General features: G+C 40.0%; 2 protein-coding genes across 4 annotated transcripts; one reads left to right on the forward strand and one right to left on the reverse strand.

The window, feature by feature from the left end:
- The first annotated feature begins 1,140 nt into the window (after positions 1-1,140).
- On the forward strand, positions 1,141-6,574 carry pitpnaa (phosphatidylinositol transfer protein, alpha a). Its single transcript, XM_057351095.1, has 12 exons — positions 1,141-1,294; positions 2,590-2,620; positions 3,751-3,896; positions 4,010-4,101; positions 4,259-4,266; positions 4,386-4,460; positions 4,647-4,730; positions 4,847-4,924; positions 5,005-5,115; positions 5,250-5,372; positions 5,582-5,646; positions 5,838-6,574. The coding sequence occupies exons 1-11, from the start codon at positions 1,278-1,280 to the stop codon at positions 5,627-5,629; spliced, it is 813 nt and encodes a 270-aa protein (XP_057207078.1). The 5' UTR covers positions 1,141-1,277; the 3' UTR covers positions 5,630-5,646; positions 5,838-6,574.
- Positions 6,575-7,705: 1,131 nt separating this feature from the next.
- Positions 7,706-27,110, reverse strand: git1 (G protein-coupled receptor kinase interacting ArfGAP 1). Of its 3 annotated transcripts, XM_057351075.1 has the most exons (21): positions 26,648-27,109; positions 20,318-20,451; positions 20,125-20,237; positions 19,763-19,868; positions 19,402-19,488; positions 19,038-19,168; positions 18,676-18,770; positions 18,539-18,581; positions 18,049-18,075; positions 17,315-17,363; positions 16,561-16,633; positions 15,935-16,032; positions 15,075-15,186; positions 14,803-14,930; positions 13,310-13,462; positions 12,688-12,972; positions 11,040-11,111; positions 10,871-10,950; positions 10,552-10,716; positions 10,329-10,392; positions 7,706-10,247 (listed from the first exon to the last, which is right to left on the reverse strand). In XM_057351075.1, exons 1-21 carry the CDS (start codon positions 26,697-26,699, stop codon positions 10,032-10,034), a joined length of 2,283 nt encoding a protein of 760 aa, XP_057207058.1. In that variant the 5' UTR covers positions 26,700-27,109; the 3' UTR covers positions 7,706-10,031. The 3 variants fall into 3 exon arrangements, with proteins under 3 accessions (XP_057207058.1, XP_057207060.1, XP_057207059.1); XM_057351077.1 differs by lacking the exon at positions 12,688-12,972 and having other exon boundaries at positions 26,648-27,110; XM_057351076.1 differs by lacking the exon at positions 18,049-18,075.
- Between the last annotated feature and the right edge of the window lie 760 nt (positions 27,111-27,870).

A 27,870-nucleotide genomic window follows, 5' to 3' on the forward strand; every position in this document is an offset into this window, starting at 1 on the left:
TGTTAGAGCAAAATCATTTGCCCTCCGAATGAGAGAAGTAGCACTTTTTTTCTCACTGCCATTCCTTAAATTTTCATTCTTTTCAATACTATCGTGGTTTTTTTGTTTTTATACCCCATTGTATGTTTATTATTGAGGATACTGTCTATACAGAGATGAGAGGGAGAGTGCAGGAGTCTGGTGCAAAGATCAGATGAAACGCAAATGTTTTCTCACTGAATTGTATTGTATCACTTAGTGTATACTGTTGGTTACTATTTTGTTGATTTTTCTTTTTAGGTTGTGTTTTCTTATGTGTATATTGTTTTTCTTTTTCACTTTCGTGACTGTTTAAATATTGTATTTCGCTTTTGGGTTACTTTTATCACTCTATAGCAACTGATGACTTTTTTTATTTTGAATAATTATTCCAATAATTGCCACAACAGGTAAGGGCCTCTCAGATATGTGAAAATGAAATAAAATCAGATTAATTTGTATGAAATGTTTGTTTGTGCATTTTTAGTCCATGGTAAAATAATATAATTAATGGTAGTACATAAATCAAGATGACAGTTTACCTTTAGCGTATAATGAATTTGTGTTATGGGGTTTTGTTGGCAAAACACTGCATGATTGGAATTGAGAATTTTAAGATACATTATTACAGCAGATGACAGTGTGACTTTATTTTCAGATCAAGGTTTTAAACTAAAAAGCCAGAAGATACGGTAAAAAAAATAAAATGGAAAATATAATAATCCAAATAACACAGAACCGAACATTCCAAGGACACAAATAATGATATTACAGCACACGTACCTAAAACAATTTAGACAGAAACGAGAAATACACGTCTGTAAATTGTCCTGATAGACTGACTGGAAAGTCAGGTTTGGGTCAGGACAGGTTTGGATTTAAACTGAAAAACAACCCACACCCTTTACTTCCAAATGTCGTAGCCCTGAATTTAAAACCAGCGGTACAAGATCAACCTTGTCAAACATATCAGGCTAACCAACTTCTTTTACTCACTGTATCCCTCTCAGTATTTGTGCGAGCTAAATATCAGGGCAGGGTGTGGCGCCAAGAAACAAGAGCGCTATGTGCCCCTTTTGACCAATGGGAATCGCTCCACCGCCAGTGGGTGTGGTTGCCGTGACATTTTTCAGGAAATGAATTTAAAGAAATGAGAAATCCAGGAAGCTGAAGTGAAACGAGTCGCTGTAGGGGCATTAGAGAATTAAGTCTCTTTAAACTGGTTTGAATGGTTGACACGAGGTGACGCGGGAGACAACATGTTAATAAAGGAGTTGTAAGTAATGTTGGGTTATTGTATGAACTTTTTTTCTCAGGAGTGTTAAATGGCCCGCGCGTGAATTTGACTTTGTAGCGCGTGTTTGGTCGTTTTCGCCGGTGTTCTGTCGGCTCTTGTGAAGTGACTTTCTGTCATTTTTCATTCAATGCCTATGAATTGTGGATGTTTTAATCATAGTTTTTTGATTGTCAAGTGGGAATTTGTTTACCGTTACAAAACTCTCACCATAAAGTTTTACATGTTAGTTGTAGTCAGCTCTATGTTGCTTTGAGCTTATATTAATTGATAATGATTGTCATCATTTGCTTTGCAAATCAAGAAAAAAATGCTTATGTTTCCCTGTCAGATACATTTGAAATATGGTAGCTATATGAATGTGATTGTCACGTGTTGTCTTTCGCCAGTCACGCTTTCAGGTTTTATTTACAGGTCACTGCACCTTGAGACTAAAAGACCAAATATAGACCTTTAAAGCAATTGTACCTCCTGTATATGACAAACATCCATCTGACTGTATTATATCCATAATGTACTGATCATAACAACGGTGTATAAAACGGGTCGAGTTATAGCACTTAGGGTTACGTCATTCTGATGAAGTCATGACTTGACTGGAGCTTGATGGAGACGTTTATATTTAGAGCATAGCTGTCAACGTCATGGGTTTTGTTTCAATACAAAAACCAAAGATGTACTATTGAAATGCACATTTTTATAACCATACTTTTATTTATGATCTCAGTCATATACACTATTCAAAAGTTTAGGGTCACTTGGCTAAAATGTTGATCATGAGTTTAGTCTTTTCATATTCATTTGTACGCTTAAATGTTTGACATTTTTCTAGGTAAATGTAGCAACACTACTTTCTTTAGGTAGAAAACTACAACAAATAATAAATAATAGTTAGAGCCCAGCATAAATGTAAACTGGATTTAGTCACAACATAACATCATTTTAATTAGTTTACTAATATTCTAAAATGTAGAAAAAATATAAAGAATGAGTAAGAGATACTAAACTTTGAATGGTAGTTTATATATAACGTATTCAAATCTGATATTGACAGATACACCCAATACAATGAAATCCAGTGTTTTATATGCTGGAGTCCCATCAATGCTTATTTACATATTTTATACATGCTTGGCATTGTCTACATACAGTATCAACATTTGTTGTCCAGAGGTGAGAGCAACAAAGGTGTCTGCTGACTAAATGAAAAGAGGTCAAAGGTTACTAGATCTGTTACTCATGAAAAAAGGTTAAATGGCTTTCTTCTTTTCTTTCAGCCGAATCGTCCTGCCCATTTCTGTTGAGGAGGTATGTACTGTTTTTTTACTCTTTCTGAAATCTCGTAGGTGTTTGTTTTTATGTAAATTATTCAAAATAATACTCTCACCAGTTATATTTTAATACTCTTTCATGAGGCTAAAGGTTTGTTTTTAGTCATAATTACAGATTTTTTTGATACTCCAGTTTTTCAGGCATCGCCCTTTTTTGATGGACAGGACAGTTTATGGCAAATACAATTAAGCATTTTAAATGCCTTGTTTGAATGTAAGACCTGAGGTTCATGGGAACGCTGCATGCCTGTATAATAGCATTCACGGGCAAAACAACAAATTACAACCCAGGACTGGGTTTATCAGACTTTATCAAGTGTACATCACAGCTCCAGCTTACTAAGCAAAGGGTGCACTTGTAGTATTTGTTTACGCAGTCGAGTATGTGCTCACCATGGATACCTCAATGCCAACCACCGTCTTGCAGCGTTTGTGTTGTTTAAAGTTTGAACGCATTCAATCGGTGTTGTCTAAACAGTAGGTTTAACGTGTAGTTGCATATCATTCCCTTCGCCTATACAGTAGGACACAATAATACTGTATATGCAAGACTGATGTCGAATTGATCCACCTGACCAGTTTAAACAGGAACCACACAGAGGATGTTACATTGTGGAAGTGGGTTCTGTAGACATAGGCAGTGTAGGTGCACCTGACTCATTTCTATACGTCATGAACGTTACGGCTTTGATGAACAGAAGCAGTAAAATAAACCAGCCGTTCAGTTGCTTGATATTTGATGTGTTTGTCCTATTTAGATCCTCTTGAGATCTGGCATGTCATGGTAATCTTACAGTCAGAGGCCGAAACATGACACAAGCCTAGTTTCTTTTTCTTTTCCATCACCTGATTTTAAGGGTTGAGAACCACACAGCAGTTTCTCTGTAAATATGACCAGTTGTTTATGACAAGCCAGTCTATATATGGCCATTTATCTTGGTTGTGATTTAATCTTTAATCCATCTGCTTTTCTCATATCGCACGGCAAACCTATTTCGTATTCAATTTGGCATTGACCGAATACATCTATATGTTTTTATTACACTTGATTTATGGTGTGAATTTGCATATAGCTAAGTAAACATTGCTGTGTTTCTTTGACTCCAGTACCAGGTGGGTCAGCTGTACTCGGTGGCAGAGGCCAGTAAGAAAGAAACAGGGGGAGGAGAAGGAGTGGAGGTGTTGAAAAATGAACCCTACGAGAAGGAAGGCGAGAAAGGACAGTACACGCACAAGATCTACCACCTGCAGAGGTTCGATTTGATAAAATCACGTATTGTAGTATTTTTTTTACCATGTACCATCTGATACCGTTACTTTTTTTTAAACATGTATATAAATAAGCCACGATCTCATTGTTATGCAGTAAAGTGCCATCATTTGTTCGGTTGCTGGCACCATCATCTGCCCTCAGTATCCACGAGAAGGCCTGGAATGCTTACCCATACTGCCGCACAGGTACCATCCACAGCATGAATATACAACTATATCAAGCTAAAGTGCTGCATGTATATTTTGAAAGGTGTTTGTTGAATTCAGTGTTCATATAGTGCAGAAATTTAAAACTATGTTTTTCTTCTCCATGTGTCCCCCACATCCTCCAACATCGTTCCAGTTCTTACGGTGAGTCACGTGTGTTACATAACCGCAGATTAAAGGCGCGTCCTTACTTAGACAAACAAGCTTTAGCCATGTTTAATAAATGAACATCAGTTGTGTGTGTTTCTCCTTCTCGCCTGTAGAACGAGTACATGAAGGACAATTTTCTAATCATGATTGAGACGTGGCACAAACCTGACCTCGGCGAACAGGACAATGTGAGTATCCAGACACAATAACAATGTTAAACGCCGATTAACTGTGATAATGTGTTAAAACGAATTCGATTTGCTACGCCAAAGTACATAATCAGGATATCGATGAGCCGTTTGGACACCTGAAAAAAAATTCTGAACGAACCATGAAGTCTCTATGCTTTCTGTTTTTCATTTGTTTTTCCGAAGGTCCATAAGCTTGACCCAGAACAGTGGAAGAAGGTCGAGGTAGTTCACATTGACATAGCCAACAGATCTCAGGTGGAGACCAAAGTAAGAACGATTGAGTTTTTACTTCAGATGCGATCATGAGGAGATGTTCAAGAATCAGATTTGTGTTTCGATCAAATTGCGACATAAACCTAACTTCTTGTGAACTTCCCTAACAGGACTACAAACCAGATGAGGATCCAGCCACATTTAAATCCGAGAAGACAGGACGAGGGCCATTAGGACCTAACTGGAAGGTGTGACTCGACTTGAAGCTACAGCGATTTTGTGTTGTCCTGGAGTTGAATGTTAAAGATTTGTTCCTGTGTCTTTGCAGAAAGAACTTCCTCAGAAGACAGACTGCCCTCATATGTGCGCTTATAAACTAGTCACAGTCAAATTCAAATGGTTTGGATTGCAGAACAAAGTAGAGAGTTTCATCCACAAGGTATTGAACTATAAGAAACAGTTTGGTATCGACGGAGGTGCGGTGTGGAAAGATATAGTTTGTATATGTGCTAGAAGGGTGTGGCTTTGTGCATCTAGATACAAATAATTTATGAGTCATAACTTGTATTACAGCAAGAGAAGCGTCTATTCACCAACTTCCACAGGGAGCTCTTCTGCTGGATAGACAAATGGATCAACCTGACGATGGACGACATTCGTCGCATGGAGGAGGAGACACAGAAGGAACTTGACGATGTGAGTTCACTCTTCTTCTGTAGTTACGTGACATGATCGAACAGATCACATCAGATCAGTTATTTACAATATAAATCCAACTAGGCTTTAAGTTAAGATGCTGAATAGATGCTGTATAAGATTTCATTTATGTAAAAAACGGAAATAATATAGAAATAGACACAATTTTGAATGAAAATAATTGAATGCTTTATGTGATTTGCCTATAGATGCGAGAGAAGGATCCAGTTAAAGGGATGTCTGCTGCCGATGAATAGATGCTGCAGCCGGGACTGTGAGTACAGCTTTGTGTGCAATTAAACATTCTGCCGTAAACACCCTGTAAACAGACAGTTGCTTGGCTACATTATTCGAATGTCTTTGGAATATTTCGCTCATTACAGGGAGTTCCTGTAAATGTAGTAGATTGCCTTTCTGTGGTATCTTCACATTCTTTCTCTTGTTTTTTTGTCATTGTATGTTTAGAGGACATCCAAACGATTTGGTCATGTCCTGGTATTGGATAGAGACTCTGCAGTATGATCGGCTACTCTCGCTCTCTCTCCTCAAGCTCCACTCCAGTATATATTCTCTTTTCTCCACACCTGCAAACAGCGGGGCCTCATCCAGAGATGTTTCTTACACTAAAAATGATAAATGTATTCTGTTAAGTTTATTGGTTTGTCTCCAAACATTCCTGTTTACTTTTGTCTTTTTTGCGTTTTTGTTGATCATGTTGACCAACAGCACTTATGTGCCTAAACAGTCCTCACTACTTGTATTACCAGCTTGTTTACATGTTTTTCTAGCAGATATTAACAGATTTGAACGTGATCAAGATGCCTCGGTTACATGCTAGTAACCATGAGTTTATTATACAGCTTGGTCAGACCTGACCCATTGTTATCCATAGACCCAAATTCTCAGGTAATTTTGTACATTGAAAAAATGAATCTTTATATTGTTAGGATGTTTATGATATTAAAACAAGTTTACAGTTGTAAAAATGTCAACCTGGTTTTGTTTATATTAGTTAACACACATGGTAACTATGTTGGGTAATCTTTATCGGTTTGGCGATTGTGAACTGTATTCGAGCACTCATTCATTCGAGGCTTGTTTCACCTTCCCATCGTAATAATAAAACATTTTGTGGTTGCTGGATTTGGATCAAATGTAATACTTGATGAAACAAATTATATTAAAAAGAGGTTATATTATGATTTGCAGATTTGTTTTTGTGCTAGTTTTTTGAGAATGTGAAGGTTTCACATGTATGGTTGTTTAATGACTAATTTAACTTTAAATGACTAAATCATTTATATTGTTTTTGAGATATGCCAAATACAGCAAGTTCATGCTGTGGTATTGACAGCCTGGATTTCTTTATTTTGGGGATGTCGGTTTTTTCTGGAGGTAGTTTAATATGATCATGCTACAGTTCTTGTATGCATTTGTTGTACTTTATAGCATTCGTATGTTTATGCAGGTCTGTTTCATGACATCAGAAACAGTTTTTTGTACATTGAAGTGCTTTATGAAGCAATGAAATGAGCGATCGAAATCATCCAGTCCTGTAGTGCAACTAAACTTCAAATGTTGATGTGCATTAGTGGTTATTAAATAGCTTATGTTGCTTTAGAAAGTCTAAATAATATACATATTTCCTACAAGACAAAGTATTTTATATGAGTTATTCTGTTTAAAAGTCCTTCTGGTTCTTTCTATGGTATTGCCCTGAGCATCAATGAATGTTTGCATTATTTGTAATTGTTTCACTGCTTTCAACACACATCATAGCAATGTTGAGAAGCGCTCACATAGGCACAAGACTCTTGAGACGCATAAACATTTAGCTGTTTCTGCAGGGGTGTGCAAACTTCTGCGCTCAGCGGTACTCTACATAATGTCTACATATCATTTGCGATGCAAGTTTAGCTTTCTATTTATTGTGTTACACTTTGAAAAAGAAACTACCACTACAACTGTATTCAGTCGCATATGAAACTAAAGAAGGGTTGGTGTTGACATTAGACCAATATAAATACTTTGGGCCAACTGACAAATATTTGACTAATACACAGATCCACACCTCCCCAGATAAGTACTTGAAGGCTAATTCTGAGATGTTTTCAAGACCATTCTTTCATTATTTGGCTATGTTCAGTCTAGTAAGTAAACTCTGTAAAATTCAATGGAGATAATGCACAACTCAATATACGCTTATGTGAGTTGCACTAGAGTCTGACGCCTAGTAAGTCTACAAACTTATAAAACTGAATGCACTGCAAGTCACTCTTAAAAACAGCATCAACCAAATGCATGAAACAACAACACAAAACAATGAACTTTTTCATTTATTTATTTATTACAAATGTACAGCTTATGAGTCTTTATGATAATTTAAATGGTTTGGCTTAGTCTTTTATTTCATTTCTATTTCACTTTTACAAGTAGCATCTGCTAAACAAATTTCTCCCATCATCAATCTCTCGTGTAAGAGTTGTGTGATACAGAACAGTCATAACAAGTTCAGTGCAACTAGCATGACTGAATCACAGAAAGGCGTTCCTGTATGTGTGCATTAAAAAAATGAATTTACCGGTGCATTGTGTGGGCAACGTTTGCATTTGCAGCAGAACCAACATTTACAATTCAGAGTTGAACAAGTAGTGTATGTGTGCAATGAGCCCGTCTAAATGTAGTGCTCATTTAAAAATGGCCAAAGGTCTTTCTCCCAATATCAAATCGTAAAGTAAACTATCACCTAGTGACCACATTTAGTGGAAAACAAAATCTGGAAAAATATAGCAACACTTAATGCATACAATGTGCTTCTACTCACCCTGTGCTTCTAGTGTGGAAGAGAGAGAAGTCATTCACATAATTACTGTGTTATAAAGAAACAGCAAAAATTCTAGAGTCAGTCTAGCAGATGTGCAAAGGCAATAAACACAAATTTTCAGACAATCTTTTTGACACGTTTCCGGTGACGATCCCATATAGAAAAATGTTAAATGATACAGAAAAGGCAAGAGCAAAACAAATGGCTTAAATAAAAAGGCTGGGGAGGTGGGCGGGTTTAAGGCTCATAGCATGAAATCTAAAATGCAACGTAACTGCACAACAAATACTTGATTTGATGAGATTTGAACACACATCCAGCCTCACGTTGAAGAAATGTGTGCATACGTTCTGGAAGCTCCAGTTACAACTCCTTTCTTATCAACATCAAAGGGGGTGATGCTCATTCTGTCGATGAATTCCACATCACTGGTCCTGAAACACCAGTCGGAACTTCTTCACTAATGCGACTCACTGTATCTGAAATGTTAGTGATGAGAACGCTGACACTGGTCATCTTCAACATTCACATGCTTGTAGCTTATAGAACATAATAACGGTCTTCTTACATTAATAAACATTAATAAGATGCTTTCCGATTAAAATCACAAACAACAAAATAATATTATAAAGAATTAGGCATGAATACTCTGGAAATCAAATATTCTCCCCCCAAAAAAAGGGATATGGTCCTGGAAGTCCAACAAAAATCTGCTGAACTGATAAAGAAGGCCATTAGAATAATAGTCAACGAAGTATACGTGCAGAAAATGTAGATTTCTTAGAAATGTGGTCTTTGTTTCCCGAACAAATAAGATGGAGAGGAAAAGAATGTGGCGATTGTGCGAACACATTTGCATTGTATTGATAACAAACCCACAAATGTAGGGATTGAGATGAGATGAGGTCTGTCACTCTGCCAGGGTGAGATTCGAACTCGCCCGCTGACCCGGCGAGCGTTTCCAGTACATCAACCCCGAGCGCTGTCTTTGTGCTCGACGAAAATAGAGGGATCCGTAACTGTAGCGTTATCACTCCCCTCTGCTCCTTTGGCTAGTATTTCGACAAAAAACATTAGTATACAACAAACACTGAGTGTTCATTTTCACAGGTTGTTCTTCCCCCATTTATGTTCTTGCAGCTCCGCGTGACTTTCACTTAAACAGAATAGATTACCAAACAAATTCAATCACAATCAAATGAAAACATTGATAATTGTAACAATAATACAAAACATAATCATTAAAATAACTCCAGTGTTGTTTGTTTTGTTTCATTTCGTCAGTACATGTGTCCTAAGAGAAACAGGCCATTGGAGCGGCACTTAAAAAACAAAAGGGTTCAAAAGAAAAGAAAACGAAACGGGAGGAAAGTTTCGGGTTCTCTGAATGAGGTTAGGAGTGCTTGTGTATTGACAAAAAAAAAAACAGACAAATACTTCAAACAGCACTGAATTGTGGGACTGTAAGAGTGTGTCGAGACAGATTTGTCATATGTAGAAGAGAGAAATCCTCCTGAAATACAGACGAAAGATAAACAGGAGTGTAACAAAAAGAAGATCGCTCCATTTGGCTTCTTCCAAACATCTCTGCGTCTTGGTGGCCACAGCTGCATGGACCTCTCTCGCTGTCTGTTCCCATAACTCCTCTTAATTCTCAATCATTAAACCAACCGTTCTTTAAACCATTCTCACTTTCCTGTTCATCGGACCTTTATTTGTCACATCCTTTTCTCCCTCATTCCACTGGCTTGACCACCAATCGCAGCTGTCTGTTTCTCCACTCTCTCATTTAGTCTATTATCCCCTGCCTGGAGGGCCCCGATGCGCTGGGTGGGTCACTGTTTTTTCTCCCGGGTGGTGATGGTCACCAGCTGCTTGGCAGCTTTGGCGATGTCATAAGCGCACTGGATGACCTGCTGGGTCAGTAGCTGGTAGTCCACCGTGCTGGTCGAAGAGTCCGAGGGTGCTGCTTTACGACACTCGACCTGTAGACGTGAGGCGCTGGCAGCCAGCAGCTTCAAAGAGGAGCGAACGGCATCCAGTGCAGGTCTCTGAAGAACAGAGAGGACAAAGTGAGATTTAGTGCTCCTGGATAGGGATCTTTAAAAAGTTTTAAATGCCGAGTCTTTTACCTTTGGGAAGAGAGAGGCCATTTCTGTCACAGCTAAGTGGATCTTCTCCGAGCATGGGACAAAACTGCAAACAAAAGACACACAGTTAACTTATTACAGCTGTGTTAGTTTCAGATGTCATTCATCTGATTGGCTGGCATAAGGAATACGTTTCAAACTCAATTTGGTTTTGCTATGACGTTTTGTAAAACTGCATTATAGACAGCTGGTTGGCTTGCCACACCTGTCGTGTTTAAACTCCTGTGCAGCTCTCAGAAGCTCTTGAATGTTCTTGGTGACCTGCTCAGTCTTCATGATGACGTCTTCTGTGCAGGGCAGCGTGGGGTCGGGATCACCATCAGCCTCTTCCACGTCCCCCCTGCTGTCCTCCTCACTGCTTCGGCCCACCCTACCACAAATACAAGCATTGTTAAACACGTTCAGCTACAATCAAAAAACTTAACATAGTACAGCGATTGAGTTCAAAGCTTTTAAGGGCTTTTAAACATTGTAAATAAAAGCTCAACCGCATCGTGAAGAATGGAACATTGACCAGCACTCACCCAAGAGATGCGTCGTACGTTTGAGAGTTGTCATAGTCGCTGTCTGTGCCGCTCCCGTACTTCTCGAATGATTTTGAAGACTGGATAAGACAAACACACATCTGTTAGACATCACGGCTCATGCATACTCACATGCTGAGTGCAGACATACATGAATACTGCCACTCACATTGTATCGTCCTTCGGTGGAGGCGGACAGGTGCGGTCCTCCGTAAGGGGTGGGTCCTGCCCCCTTTCGCACCTGAACATGAGCAGAATTAGGATGAAGCAAAACCGAACGGACAGTCGAGCAGAAAATTAAAGAAAAGAGACGAGCCTTGATAGACATTTAAGCACTGTTAGATGAAAGGAAATCAGCAGCAAAATCTTATTATTCTGCTGAACAGAAGTAACTTAATGGAGAAGTTTCAGATATTGCAGCAGCCGAACGGGAAGCTTACAGCTAAACTCATGAAAACTAATGAAAACTCTTCTCTCTAAACTAATGAAAACCTAAAAATAGACACAGATAACTTGGGAAAAGAGCGTGGTTAAAAAAGCAAGCACCAAGGTACATCCCACATACATTCCCCGGAGCTAATAAAATACAGAATACACCACACTGTCAGCAATGACCCAAAAATAGGATTGCATAACCAAAACATTACATATTTGCATAATTGCAAAAGCAATTAAAGCAAATACAAAAATTCTACATCCCCGTAATTGTCCACAGAGGACAACTTCTTGTTTTAAGGCAACATAAAAATTCACATTGCTGTATCTACAGTGACAGTTTACTTCCTATAAAAAAATTATTTCATGCATTTCCACTGAGTGAAGTAAGTTACATTGAGCAAGTAACCAATCCCCCCAACATTCCACACATGTCAAAGACAACCTTTCTTGGCACATCCCCATTTCCAAAATGATAAAATGCAATTCATGCCACTTCAATCAACCTACAGTGGAAAAGACATACAATAATGGTGTATTATTGTATCAATACACAATCAAGTGAGCTGCCTACCTAGGCTGCATTTTTGGGCACTTGGAGCACTAATATTCCCACCTAAATCCGCTTTGGGGATGATCTTTGTGGCAAGGCAGATAGCCGTTTACACCGTGTTAAGGTTTGTCACAAATGCACCTTTTGGATTTTAACATCACAAAAACTTTTAGACTACTTAAAGGGATAGTTCACCCAAAAACTAAAATTCGGTCATCATTTATTCACTCTAAGGTTGTTCTAAACCTGTGTACATTATTTTGTTCTGCTGAACACAAAGAAAGATATTTGGAAGAATGTTTTTAAGCAAACAGTTCTGTGGCACTGTTGACGTTCATAGTAAGAAAGAAATCTACTAGGTAGTCAATGGTGCCCCAGAACTGTTTAGTTTCCCACATTCTTCAAAATATCTTCTGTGGTGTTTAACAGTACAAAGAATTTGATACAGTGTTGGAACAACTCGAGGGTGAATAAATAACCGAATTTTCATTTTTGGATGAACTGTTCCTTTAACACATTCCATATATTCAAGTTATTAATATCAAACAAAACCTTCATATTGCTAAAAATGCCATCCATGTAGGCAGTTCACTTGCTTTTGTCACACCAATTATATAGAAAGTGTTCTCAGACCAAGTCGTGTTCTGTCTGGCCATAAGGTGGCGATAAAGAGCAGTGAGTGTGAGTGAGTGACAAACAGACTTCAAAGCAGAATGCTACAGGCAGAAGCATCACACCAATCTGGACTCAGGTTAGCACAGGAAGAAGATCCCGACAGGAAAAGGGAGTTTAATAAAAGGTCAAGCCGGATGCTAATGCTCACACTTACGGTGGGGCTGAGAGGCTGCAGGCGGCCGGTCAGGGGGTCCAGGGCTGGGGTGAGAGCTCTAGGGGTGTTGCCCACAGGCTCGTACATAGAATAAGCTTGTCTGTCCCGGCGGAGGGGGGCGGAGGAGGGGACGGTCAGGCCAGAGTCTCCGCCTCCCCCTCTGCCGCTTCCCGTCCCCCTCACCCCGCCGGGCCATAGTCCTGGGGCACCACTCCCAGTCAGGGAGCCCCTGATCCCAGCCTGGGCCCCCCGCAGCACGCTGTTGTCCGTCTGCATCCGTGTGATCTACAGGGATGGAGGGGAGTCACACACACGTCCACAAACACATAACCAAAAACACAACAGCTGCAAAGGGGAACGTTACATCATGCTGGGGGGATAAAACGGGGCATTCTGATGGACTGAAAGTTTAAGGTTGGATATTCAAGGAGGGGCATCATTCCCGGTGGATGGTATATGACAGTTACATAATACAGCTCTGTGCGTGCTCTGAATGGTCAGTTTGTAATAGTGGGCTGTGTCACACTTCATTACATTAGTCTTCTATCTATCCATGTGAAATTCTCACATTTCAAAACAAGCACATAGTTCAACACTAAAGAGGACACGGGGGATGGTGTACCTCCTTCTGAAGCCTCCGTAACTCCTCACTCAGGTTGTTGTTGACCTTCATGAGCTGTTGAACTTTGGCTTCTGAGGAAGCCAGGGCTTTCTTCACTTCCAGATACTCCTGTAGTGTGATGGGTCCATCTGACAGGTCTGACGAATCCATGCTCTGATGCACACAACACAAAACACATCAAATCACACTCTACCATTAAAGGCAAAATTATTCATTTTTAACAAATGTGTAGTCTGACAACCTTGGTTAAAGGTCCAGTGTATTAAACTTAGCGGTATCTAGCGGTGAGGTTGCGAATTGCAACCTGCGGCTTACTCTACCACTCCCCCCTCCCTTTCTAAGCAATCTGGTGGCTGACACAGAACTAAGATGTCTTCACTTTTTCTCTTCTTTGTTGAAGGAGATAACGTATTAACAAAACGTGCACTGTAAAGTAGTTTGTCCTTTTAGGGCTACTGTAGAAATAACGTGGTGTATGTAGATAGCAATAGCGAATTCTAAGCGAATAAAAACAACGCTTCTTTATGTATGGCCTTAATACGTATAGTATAATGCAATTATATTGAATTGGATAAAAGTGTCTGCCGAATGCATAAATGTCAATGTAATACACCTCTGAAGACATAGTTATGTATATTATATTGCATTTCTGTCAATAGATCCTCCAAAAAAAATGACACACTGGACCTTTAAAATGGCTAATTTTGCTTTGGATACAAGTCATTTATGGAAACATTTGGGACAATGTAAGTACACAAATGAACTAAATATATAATAATATGGATATTTTGATACAAAATACTTACATATTGCAACTTTCTTGTATATTTAAATAGACACAAAATGTAAAAACACATTTACATATTTTTATTTCTAATATATTTGCTCTGAAAAAAAATCATTTATATTTAATGGCTAATGGTGTAATAGAAGCTATTACAAAGAATTAAAAGAAAAAACTGTGGGTTTAAAGTTTTTGAAATTTGACACATAGCACAACGCTACTTTAGCAGCCGTACAGTGAAGAAGAGCTATTTTCTGCTCTCCCACTTCCTATATGTAGACTGAGCATGCTCAGACACAACTTCCTGTGTTCAGATTCAGAACAATAGCCTCCACTGATCACAGCCCTCACACGGGGGTGATGTCATTCTTCAACTATGAGGCAGGGCTGTTCCTTGTACACCAGTGCATGCTGGGACATGACAACTGGCTTCTGTGCTACTGCAAACACCAAGTTGCTGGACTCTCAAAACCTTCAAGATTTACTAGAAAGACCAAACCTAGTACAGACAAAACGTTTCAACCTCTCCCAAGAATCTAGATCATCTGAACCCGTTTCTCTTTAAAAAAGTTTTGCCACTCATCCACGTTGCTTCATCAATAAGAATAATGAATAATCTGAGAATAATCTAAATGAATATGACATCAATCTGTGCCATTTTCAGACTGAAAACGCCTACTAATGACGATTAAGAGAAACGCGTGCTCACCTTGGCCCGGTTGTTGCGCTGTGTGTTGTTGTTATTCTGTGCAGTCAGCTCGCTGTCTGTGTCTTCATCTGATGCTACGCTGTCATAATCATGCTGGTCATCATCTGTCTGGCTCAGATCCAGAAGTTCTGATAAACAAACAAACAAAAACACATCAAGTTAGTCAGACACTCAACTGCATCTACAGATCACTTTTCTTCATATTCTATTGAAGATGTATTAATAATATCATCTTGAAATGCCTCTGTTAAAAAGTAATGTGTGTGTCTTACCTGTAGGGCTTGTAAGGCCTTTTCCATGCTGCCGTCGCTTGGCGTCACTAAGGATGTCGATGATGAGGGTGGCAAATTCACGTGCTTTAAAACGGGCCAATTTCTGCCGTCCCTACAGACCAACAACAAACAATTAAAATCAGATATTCATATTCTAAAATAAAATGAACACTTTCAGATTTTAAAAATGTGTTCTTCAAAATGAAATATTTGTGTGAGCTACTTGAACAACAACTAAAGTTTTATGAGCACTTTGTTGCTCTGTGAAACACATTATTAAAGAACAGTCCAGCTTGGCAGAGAGCGACCGGGACATTTTAAAGACTGGAAAATACCGCCTACTGGAGCACTGCACTGGTGATGTGGCAATGTGAACTACTCTTGACCACTGGACATGTATGTGTTCCTCCTCCAATCATCTCTCTCTCTCTTTCCATTTTTCAAACCCTCATTTATATTTATACGCAACGGCAGGAAACTCTCAGTCCGTCCAATCAGCTCGCAGGATACATGCCCTGAGTAACGGTACTTAGCGGTCTTGCAGTATAAAAGAACTATTTAAAGCGGCGGGTCGAGCGAGGATGCCAGTGGAAAGGCTTTGAGGGGAAGGGAGTCGTCGCACGTCTGCGCAGCTGGAAAACATCCATGTGTTGGTTTTGCTAGCCAGACCAGAACGCCAGTCGTCTGTACGACCGCAAACTCTATTTTAAGCATTGTGCTTTCATCCTCTCTCCTCCAGTCCAGATATCATCTCTTCTCTCCTTATGTGTGTGCTCCTTGTGTACGGATCACATCTGTGCCTGACTGACAGATACCTTTCATGTGCTGGGCTCATACTCTTTGTGTGTTGTGTGTGTTACCTGGTTGCGTGTTGCTGAGTATTCAGGGTTGACGGGTAGAAAGGGGACAGCGCTCCGTTCCGTCACCAGCGTACTGTGGTTCTGAGTGGTCAGCCACACTGAGAGAAACAGAGAAAAGTCATTTAACAAACACGATGATACCACACACAACAAAACTATAGATTCTGAGAATGTGTCTCCCATCTACACCCTTGTACTACAGACTTGAATGTTTTCCATCTTTAGAGATCGCAAACTATCTGCAGTTTGAGTGTGCATGTGTGTGTTCAACCCCGTCTCGCACGCGGTCCCGCTTACCAACAGAGCCTCGGTCTGGCACCCCGGCATGCCACCTCTTCTGCCTCTATGACCAAGAACGAGAAAGCAGAGAGAGGGAGAGGAGGAGAGAATTCCTGCGGCACTCCCTCGCTCTCTCTCCCTTCTCTCCCTCCCTTCTGCATAAACTGCCTGCTAAAGTCCTTCTATAGTCAGTGTTTATACAACACTGATCACGGTCTCATGAGACACAGCTACAACTGTCCCCACGCCTCCGGACCGTTCCTTAAACGCATTATGGGAGAGCTAGACAGTAGTGAAAGGAAGGAAGGAACAAAGAAGGAACAACCGGGAGGAGAGTCGAATCTTACCTGCATCGTTCTCTCTACGGTCCACTTCATCGTACACATCCATAGCCAGCTCCTCGAACAAGCGGTTATTTAACTGTTTCCACACACACACGCACACGCACACACACACGCACACACACACACACACACACACACACACACACACACACACACATCGGCATGTGATGTTAAATTCGCAGCACAACAAAAACATTTACGAACAAATGTCAAACAAACATAAGGGAACAGACCAATAAAAGCACTACAGTGCGGCAATATAAACAGATTGTGAGCAAGCTAAGGGAATTGTTTCCAACACATAGCATCTGCTGAAATGATATAATGAATTCTTAAGCACTTAACATGTTTAGCGAATATATTTGTCTCAAAACTACTAAGAAAATAAGTAATTTGTCGGTCTAACCTTAAAGTTAAAATCACTGCAAAATGCGACACAAACACAGCGTGTGAACTCAAAAGAACCACTCTTGTTCGGTTACCGAGATTCTTTAAAATATCTTCTTTTGTGTTCTGCATAAACCCATACAGTTACGAAATGACAAGAGGGTGATTAAATGACGACAGAATTTTCATTTTTGGGTGAACAATCCCTTTAAACTGTGGGCGGAGCTTAGCACAATACCACATGAAGAAAAACCAAGCGGCTGACCAAATGTACTGTCAATTTGCTTCTAAAGTCAAAAAGCTATTGTTTTGTTACGTGATGCTACATGAAAACTCGAGCAAATTTAGGGCCACGACGTGCATTACTCACCGCCTGAAGCTTCTTCTTGGCTGCCTTGGCCAGTTCAGAGAGGTCCAGGCTATGCAGTGACAAAGACACAGGAGTAAAAGGATGCCGGAGACATGCGGACAGAGAAAGATGAAGAGGGAAAAGCAGAGAGGTGTGAATGGATAGGTGGATGAATGGATGGATGAAATGTGGTGGAAGGGGAGGAATGTGGGCAGTCAGAAGAGATGAGTCAGGAAAACAGTGATGTGCTGCAGTTATACAGAACGGCCAGACTAACTATAAATAGTAACGGTGTGTGCACTTAAAATGAGCGTAAACACCAGTCATGGTCAATTACGCCATGGTGTTACTGCATTTAGCATAATTAGCAATAGATTAAAGTCAACATGAAATAGCATTTGCATCCCATTTACCGCCTTAACGTGATTTTAAAAAGTAATTTGAAACAAAAAATAAATGACTAAATACAAAAAATATGACTAAATAACAAAGTTAAACATGTACATGTAACATGTAAACATGCCACTGGTCACATAAAATGTTAATAATAATGAATTATGGTTAACAACTACAAATATAATTTCTTTGCAAACTGCGATTTTGCTGTCGTGCGAAATTTGATCACCATCATATCTTACATGTGTTTTCCAACTCCCGCCTCACCCCTCCAAACACCAACACCCATATGAAAGCCATGTGAGAAAGACAGTGAGCAGGGTTTATAGAGAGGTGGATGAAAAGAAAGAGAGAGATACCTCTGCGTCGGGCACTTAGGGCGAGCTCTGCCTCCAAAAGCGCAGCGAGATGGAGAGAACATAGAACGAGTGAGCGAGGCCGAGAAGTGAGCAGGAGACAGACAGAGAAAAAGAAGGGACAGACCCCATATCAACACTCCTATCGGGTAGGTCAGTCAAGTAAGAGATTGGTTTCATTCAGCTGTGGTGCATTTGAGGCAGCAGCAAGTCATTGGCTACGCCACTGTCTGCCACACTAATGCAAACAGGCAGACCACGTGGCGCAACCTGCTGGCCAGTGCGCTCAAATACACCCGCTGCCAAGTATACAGTATACAGAGTCTACCCTCTGCGGGCAGCACTGAAGACTTTAAAGGAGAATATCATGCATAGCATCCAAAACGACATGGGATATAAAACATTACTCGAAACATTTTGAATATAAACATCATTGGAAATGAGACATATCAAAACACCTTTATTCACACACAGATGCTAACATACAATGTACCTGTCTGCCATCTGAGGAATAATATAATGTCCATTCTTGTGATCTGCAAAAAAACAATATTGCTTATAGTCCTTGTCTGAAAATATAACAGTCACTATAAATGCTTTTACATTGCGTTTATAAAACTCTAAACTCACCTGGGCGACGTCCACACAGGTAGAAAGCCAGTCTGTCTGTGAGCTCATACTGACACTCCACCAATCGCTCGGCGAGCTCCACGTGACCTGCTTGCCTGCAAGAGCACGTTCACACATGAAACACACAACTGCACTTCACCCCAAACTTTCAAAATTCAATTCACACGCACTCATATGTTACATCATTGTAGCATTTATTCATTTACAGTATGGTGAATGTTTGTCATTCTACTGTATATGGTAGAAATAATGACATGAATCGGTAAGTTGGTGATACCCAGGCCCAGCCTCAATGGATTGGTTGATACTATATTGACATCGGACAGTCAAGAAACCTTGGTGTGAATTTGGTGTGCATGTACCGAGCATAATCTATAGGTGTGCGGCCATTGATATCCGGAGCCCCTGGATCCGCCCCGTACACCACCAGCAGCTCGGCTTGTAGAACCTGCCCCGCCTTAGCTGCCACATGCAGAGGGGTCGTACCCTTTTCCTGTGGAGGAGAGGTCAGATGTGTGACCACCAAAGCTTACACACAGAACCTGTTCGCGCTGCACATCAATCTGATATCAAAAATGATACAAAAAATTGGAATAGTATGAACTAGTATATATGACGTATGACGACATCCAATGAACAACATAACATCGACACCTAACAATCTAATAATCATGAGATCTGTCTGCGAGTTTTCGGTTATGAAGAATCGTGCGAGACTGATCTTACCGGGTGAAAGAAGTTTGCTTGTGCCCCCAGAGACAGCAGTCGTAAACACGTCTCTAGACTTCCCGTCCGTACACTTGAGTGCAGTTGCTGCGGGCAAGAACAAGAGAGAGTGAGCATATGCGCATAAAAGACAGAGAACGAACGCAGACCTCCTGCGAATCTTCTCATTAGGGCCGCTCAATAGCAACGAGGCCACATTTATTCACTAGCGGGGTGTCATTTTAAGGGCCCTCCCTCATGGGCACAGGTAGGGGGCGAGAGAGAACCGGGGTGGGGAGATGGAATGAGACAGAGACAAGGACGAGAACGACAGACGGAGATAGAGACGGAGAGAGCGATGTGATGTTTCGGGGTGATGCACCTTGCTGAGGTCCTTGGTGGTGACCCCGTCATCATCGCGGCAGGGCAGCTTGTGTACGAAGGCTAACATCTGGTACTTGGCGCGAATGAACTCTGACTTAGTGGGACTGTGGGGTGACAAAGAGCACTGAAGTTAACATCAAAATCAATCAATATGAAATGAGAGGCGTAAAAAAATACAAGTACTATGTTGCTTTAATGCAAAATTTTGGCCTGAAGCTTTGATCTGCTATTACATTGAGGGCTCCTCAAACAAATGGAAAATAATACGGCACAAACCAATAAAACAACGACGTATAGTCCCAGCCTTTTGTTTTTACGACATTCTGGTAAGAAGCATGAATGGTTGATGAGACGACTTACTGGACTTTGTCTTGAGGGTTTGGTTTCCTCCGCCCACTCTGTACCTGCGCTGGATCCAGCAGCGAGTGTTCCCAGATTGAGTTAGCGCCGTTACTGGCCAGAGTCTGTACCATCTAAGACAAAAGCACACTTATTGAGCTGCGATTTTGAGAAAAGCAGTGGAGATTGTCAATGTTAGGCTTTTGTAAGCTACCTGCAGTAAAGATGGAGGCCAACCGCTGTGCCGAAGGTGTTTAACAATGGAGATGTGTCGGCCGAGACTCCGATGTACAGAACAGCACTCATCACAGATCAGAACCCCTCGGTTTATACTGCTCCAGCCTGGGTCTGAAAACACAGTCACAGGACGGACTTCATCAGAGAAAGCATCTAAAAAAACCCTCACAAAACTAGTTTCTTTTTTAAGACGCTGAACACGCACATAGGGCAGTTTATGGAAGGACTTGTTTTGTTTAGATTGACCACAAAGATGGTTTTGGATTCTTGGTAGGGTTGCGCAATTAATCGAAAATTAATCGTAATCGTCAATTTTGGCCTTCAACAATTACAAAAACACAATAATCGAGGTAAAACGATTATTGTGCTGCATTACATTTAGCGAGGATCCTCTCTTTTCTTGTGGTATAAATCCACAGTGCACCCCTTTCCTTTCCAGTGGTTCAGCTGTGCTGTTTCTTTACATTTATTTTTCAGTTGAATTCACAGTTTAAAAGCCAAGTTAAAATTTTTCTATGTTGTTTTAAAAGTTATCGTATTAAATAATCGGGATTCACAATATTGGCCAAAATAATCGTGATTATAATTTCTGTCATAATCGAGCAGCCCTAATTCTTGGACATGTAGATTTATCCACATCATCTATTACTAAAGCAACAGCTGATCATTATGCAGATATAAAACAACCATGATGTGCATTCCTGAGACAATATGTCCTGATCCCACCAATGTATGGTCTATTCCAGCACTTGACAGGAGAGAATGACCCAAAAGCCAGGGTCCAGAGCGAGTTTAGGTCAGTTGATGAAATGAAAAGTCAAATAGGTTCGGTGTGACATGAAGTCATCTACCCATGATTATTATATAAAACAATATATAAATGCATTTATATCTGATACATTAAGTTTAGATCATATATCACTTTTTTGTGGTGAAGACAGAGAAAATACTGACAAACCAAGTACAAATCTGCACTAACTGTCTAAGCATGTAAAACATACTGCTTTGCATAAACCACAGCATACTGACCCTTGCCGAATGAGGTTATACGAGGCAACGGGCTCTCCTCAAATCACTGTTCTACGGCTCCTGAACTCAAGGTCCACAACATCGCCAAGGGACGAGTGTAGTCAGGTTTAAGGTGACATTCAGTAAACATAAAGGTGACTAAGTCACAATGTGACAGAAATGCGCCTCTGGCACAGGCCTAAAGCATAGGGCGAAATACAAACAGAATGAGATTTTAAGGTATAAGGTGTCTTTCATAAAAATATGATTTTTTATACCCAACAATTAAACAGCATGTACCGATGGAAATTTTTCCTTTGTGTTCTTTGCAACAAAAGAAGATATTTTGAGAAATGTCTCAGTGGTTTTGTGTCAATACAATGGAAGTCAATAGGGCATTCTTAAAAATATTTTCTTTTGTGTTCTGCAGAAGAAAGTCACACAGTTTTGAAATGACATGAGGGTGAGTAAATGATACAAGAATTCAGAGGTCACGTTAACCGAAAATTCTCTGTCATTGACAGATATTTTTTTTACCAGTGATGGAAAAACCTAAAGGCCATCTGTCATTATGAGTTTTGACGGATTACAATAAGGGCAATTTGTAACTCCTCGTTTTGTAATTTCCCTTCATTAGAGCGTGATCGTAGGCTACTAACGTTACCCCTGCTCTGGCCTGAACACGATCGCGAAGGGACGTGTGTTTCCCATTCATTGGATTAATTTACAATGCCAATACTTTAATGATAGAGGAAGTAATTCGCCATTGCAAACAATCTGAGCAAACAGCAAGACAACAAGAACAACAACCAAACAGTATGGACTATGGAGAAGGATATGCTTCTTAGCTTACTGTTCTTGGTTTCGGCGTTGGTTTTGTATCGTTCTTCTTCGACAACGGCACACTTTCTGTGTATGTATTGACCCCTAGTGGACCAGTGCACTTTTCTCCCGCATTCGCTGTTGTACACGTCATGTCCGCGCGGTCTCAAAAATGGGCTGCACACACGGACGGGGTTGTGCGGACAACAGCGGACCCTCCTGATGACTAAAATGACGGCCGGACAATACCCGCTCCTTTAGTCTGTGGCTGTTCGAGTGTGCGTGAGTGTCTGGCATAACTGACACTTGTTGGACGCAGGATAAATGATTCTGTGTGGCGTTGCTTTTAGCGATCGCATTAACATCTAAAACTTGTGAAAAACGCAGGATGCGCCACTTTCTCACCATCTCCCGTTGCTCACACTAGTAAGTTAGCTACTATATATTTGCGGAAGACAGAGAGCCGCGACTCCAGAAACACGGCCAGTATGAAATGCGTGCATCATCCGCGCTCGCTTGTTCATCCAGTGTCCAAGCAAAAAAACGCATAAACCAATGAACAAGTGACATTTTTGGTCATAGGAATGAACTGTTTTTAAGTGTAATGCACCGCAACAGTAAAGTGACCTTCCCCAAATGACAGTTTGGGAACCACATACTTTTCAACTCCAGCTCTCAAAGCGGAGTAGCCAATATGGCTACAATAATATACCGCCCACTAAATATGAAAAATATTCCCAACGTGTTATTACAGAAACAATTTATTAAAGTATTGTTTTTGTCGTCTTTATCCCCCCCACTTTTCAAAACAAAGAATTAGCTGCGTAAGAAAACAACGCACACCCTTAGAATGTTCGCCAGCCAATCACAATGAAGCATTCAACAGCCCCCCCCCTTGGTACAATCAATAATAACCAATAAGCTTAGTTTATCATGCTTTCCCATACGTTGTGCATGCTATACGGTGCCAAATTAATGTTTCCATTAAAAAAAACGACAACTTTCTGTGCTCCTAAATATTGGACTTTGCTCCTAACATCGACCTCATTGTGTGCAGGACACAGAGCTCAGTTTTCCAGCGGTGCGGACAAACTTGGGTTCCTGCGACATTCCAAAAAGCTTAACGTGGCTTTATCCATTTAGATCAAAATCAGTATATACCTTAATAAAGTGTATTATGTAAAGAAATGCCGAAGAGCCTGAACGTGAATGGAAAGCGCATCAATAAAGGTTAACAGGACAAAGTGTAAGAGCTTTGCATTCATGTTCGAGGCTTCTGCTTTTCTTTACATAATATGCTTTATTATATAGTGTGTACAGAACATTTAGTGTTTTGGAATGTCGCAGGAACAGGGCATGATGGTAGAGACGCGGAAAACGAAGGAAAAAGTGAGGCGAGTAAAGTTAATGGTCTATATTGTTGTAGTGTTTAGTTACTGCTTTATATTTTATTTGTTTGTTTATACAATGTCTAGTGAATATATTTATTTATTCCTATTTTTCTGACCTTGGAGTTTTTTTTTCAGTTGTAAAGCCGTCTGCTTGATTTTTCCACTGTTTTCTTTTAAGTGCTTCAGTCTGCTGTATTTTTATTTATTAGTTTATTTACTATTTATTTTATAGTCTAAGTTTAAAATATTGCAACAATTTTGTTTTTAAAGAAAATACTATTTTTCACATTAAAGGCTATTATTGCGGTCTGATCCAGAGAAAAAAGGTTTCGCTATATGTCCGTAGGCCTTTTTATTTTTTCCACTATTATTTTAGTTTGCTGTTTTGGATCGTTTGTCTAAAATGTATTTTATTCCATCTTTTTTTTTCAATTTTAACTTGTGAAATGTTATATTGAGACGTACAGTATAATCATAACTTGAGGCGGTGTCACAGCGGATTGCATTATGTGTGAGCTTGAGCAATTAATTTATATTTTAAAGGCTCATTATGATTTTGTATTTCTCTGTAATTTAGAGCAATGTTAGCAACGTTACATAAAACATCTTTTTCATACATGTCTCCATTCCCCATGTATATTGAAATATTTAAATTAATATCATAACCGTGCGAATAGTCGACTAATGGCCTAAATGAACGACTACTAGTCGACTAGGGCAGCCCTACACTTCCACCTGCGTAACTAACACTCATCCTTCTCATAAGTGCTCAAAACCATTAGCGGGTCATAAAGGAACATCTCAAACACTTCTGTGCCAAATGAAATTTCACATGTACATAGGGCTGTCACAGTTATGAAATTTTGCTGACGATTAATTGTCTATTAAATAATTGCGATTATGGCGATAATGTCTGTTTTAAGGCTTTGACAATGTAACTATAAAAAAATTACACAATGTACACACTCTCACGTTAACATGCGCTCAAAGACTCTGCGCATATGGCACCATTCAGCCCTCTATAGCCCTGCAATTGACAATCTTTTACACGTTCATTCATTCCCATAACACATTTACCAGAATGCTTCCGTCCATCTGCGCACCGCCCCTCCTCCTCTACACCTCTCTCCCTCATCATATCCTTCCCTTCCAACACACTCAACATTATCTACATTCCTCTAACATGTCCAACATGAAAATGACAAGCTCTCTCAGCATCAGGACGGGCCGACAAAGGAACTCAGTGCACACAGGACATCCCCGCTGAATAGCTGGAAGACAGACAGGCGCACAGACATGGTGCAGTCAGCCAGGGGCAGTGGTGACAAACTTAGAGCAAGACTGCAGGTAGCCGGGGAGGTCAACCAGAAATGAATTGTCACAGTAAAAAGATGCTGGGTAAAGCCAGGAGATGAGATGACACAGTCACATACACATACATTCTTGAACAGAGAGCAGCTGTGGATAAGGGAGCAGCTGTCATGCACCATGTCCCATCTCTTGGTCACCCCATGGGGATGGTGGGGCAAGGCCAAGGGTGGGTTTGGACTAATGGCACAGCTGAGTGGCATTAAAAAATGTTTTATGTACTGTGTTGCCTAAATGCGTGAATTTATCTTTAGAGGTGTTGTGAATTTGGTGTACTATTATTACGTGATGCATTTTGGGACAAATGGCTGAGAAACAACTAGAACTAAAGGCCAAATGAGTAAAAAAAGACACTGGGTTCTATTCGAAATTCCTGTTTGTACAGGAACATGTTTCTTTTCTTTTTAAAGATAAGTGTAGGGTTGACATCCGTCTTGTCTTCTTGAAGCATTTGGAAAATAATACCTTGTCAAAAGAGACACATATGTGATAGGACCAGACCAGATGAATTATACAAACCAAATTCTTGTCTTTTGCAAACTTTTGCATTCGGTGCAAAGCCATGCACATCCAAGAAAGGCCAATATATTATCGCTAAAAACTAGTTAATGCTCAGATGACAGTCCTCAATGGTGAAATTACACATCCCACATCATTTTATAATATTGTACAGGAGCAGACTTTTACAGAAATTGTATATGAAGAAGTTATTTAAGGTCCAACAAAGTAGGAGAGTCACAATTCATTTAAAACAAACAAGATAACCCCCTGAATCCTCAAACTTCAAAGTGTCCGACCACAAACACCATGTATATTTTAGCAAGACCCTAAATAACTCTAAGATCTATTTTATATCATCTGCATTACTGCTGTATCTCTAGAAACATTCATTAGAATGTGTTACAAAAAGAATATCTACAACCAAACGATTATTTAAACTGTGCATAAACACTGACTTAAAGCAAAGATTGAGCAGTTTGATGTGCCGTCAGACCTGCTAACTAAGCTAACTATTCGCAAACCAATTTCAGACTAACTACAATTGGGAAAAAAACAGTAGTGTCAACATTGAACTAGTCCCTCTGAAAGCCAGAATACATTTACTGTTTGTTAACGGTGTGTTCGTCATGTATATAAATTGTGGCAAGCGATCTAGACGTCAATCCGCAGGCTACTAGCAACCAAGCTAACGTACTGTCAGTTAGCATTATCTGGATACTGAATCCGTTTCTAGCATAAGACATATTTTAAAAAAACTTACTTATACCTGAATGATGTAGTTGTACGTATATTATGCTCACAGAGGTGTTTGTTCATTAATAAATTACATGTTACAGTGTTATTAATTGATAGCAACTCGCGAGCTCGTCTTAACTAAGGTTACTAGAAAAAGTTAAGCTACGTTAGCCAGACTACAACAAATTCACATTCCAGAATTATTTTGAAAACACATCTATGACTATGTATTATGGGATATACATTCACTGTCGTATTTCTAACGGAGGACAAATGCGCCATCAGATTAAAAGTGGGTTTGAGGGAGAAGATTCGTTAGGCCCAAGTAAGAGCCTTGATTTTCGGGGATTTTCCTAATTCGTCTGACCAAGCAGCGGGGCGCGAACGCGGGCTTCCCATTCACCCGCCTGCCGCCGCGTTTACCAGAGTCCCACACGGCAATGGCTCGCAACAGCGCCCCGATCCATAAATCTCAGCCTTACCTGGTGCACTGCAGTCGGCGCACACCTCGCTTCTTTGCACTTTCCTGGACATCGCAGAAACAAAATCCAACGCTCTTTAATCGCTTCCAGATATTACGGCCCAATATTTGCACTTGTTTTTTTTTTGTCCCAGCAGCGATGTGTCCGCGATTTTAATGCCGCCCCGAATGTCCGGAAGCCGGCGATGAGCTCTCCAGCGCTCCCGGTCCTCACCCCTATCTCTCCTTCCTTTTCTGCTGCTGTGTCTTTTTTCCAGAAGGCCTTTTAGCAGTTTATTTAATTTAGAGTGCCCGAGTTGAAAACAAAGTATCTTTTCCCCCAACCATCATCCAAATCCTGTGTCTGTATCGGACAAAGAGGGAGTGGGAGTACGAAAGTATGAAACGCGGTTTATTTACATCCACTGCCCTATACACTTTCATATGGCAGGCTGCATAGTCTCGCTCTCTGACGTCTGTCTCTCTCTTTCTCTCTTTCCCCACTCGTCATTAGTGCACAGGCGGGGGCAGACTGAGCACAGAGGAATCATGCATTTATCCACTAATGTAGACGAATTGTAGTGTATACACATACAATCCCCGAAATAAATCAACGAATAGCCTACATTGTTATTTTAGTTTTTAATTTAAATTATTTTTAATTTGATTGCACCTGCACCTGTATTTTATTCTGCAATTCTGCTTTTTACAGTCATTTGGATTGAGCTGCATGGTCTCATGTTCGGTTTCCATGTTTTATGGGGACCATAGATATTAGATATTATGGGGACATTAGACATAGATATATTCTAAACTGTATATTCGATCTCCCAACTATTTCCCATTTTTACATTTATTAAAAGCTGTCTTCCTTATGGGGACAAAAAAATGTCCCCACAAGATAAAAAATTACTGATAATACTATTTTTGCGGGAATATAGAGAATTAAAGAATATATTATATTCTATTATAATAAAACATTCTAGAATATAGTTTACATTTTAGAAATAGAACAGCGTCCAAATGCAATTACAAAACATAAGTACATATTTTATAGTACTGTAATTGTTGATTATTATATTATTATTCAGATTACTTCAGGATAATATTACACAAAAGGTATATTCTACTCTATTACTGTAACAGATAATAAATAAGGATGCGGGCTATTTTCTATTAAAAAAGACCAGTTCTATTCTATTCTACTGCGTGTAAAGCAGTTTAATGTATTAAGGCTGATGATGA

The sequence above is a fragment of the Triplophysa rosa genome, linkage group LG14 (assembly GCF_024868665.1).
Source record: "Triplophysa rosa linkage group LG14, Trosa_1v2, whole genome shotgun sequence".
Taxonomy (NCBI): Eukaryota; Metazoa; Chordata; class Actinopteri; order Cypriniformes; family Nemacheilidae; genus Triplophysa; species Triplophysa rosa.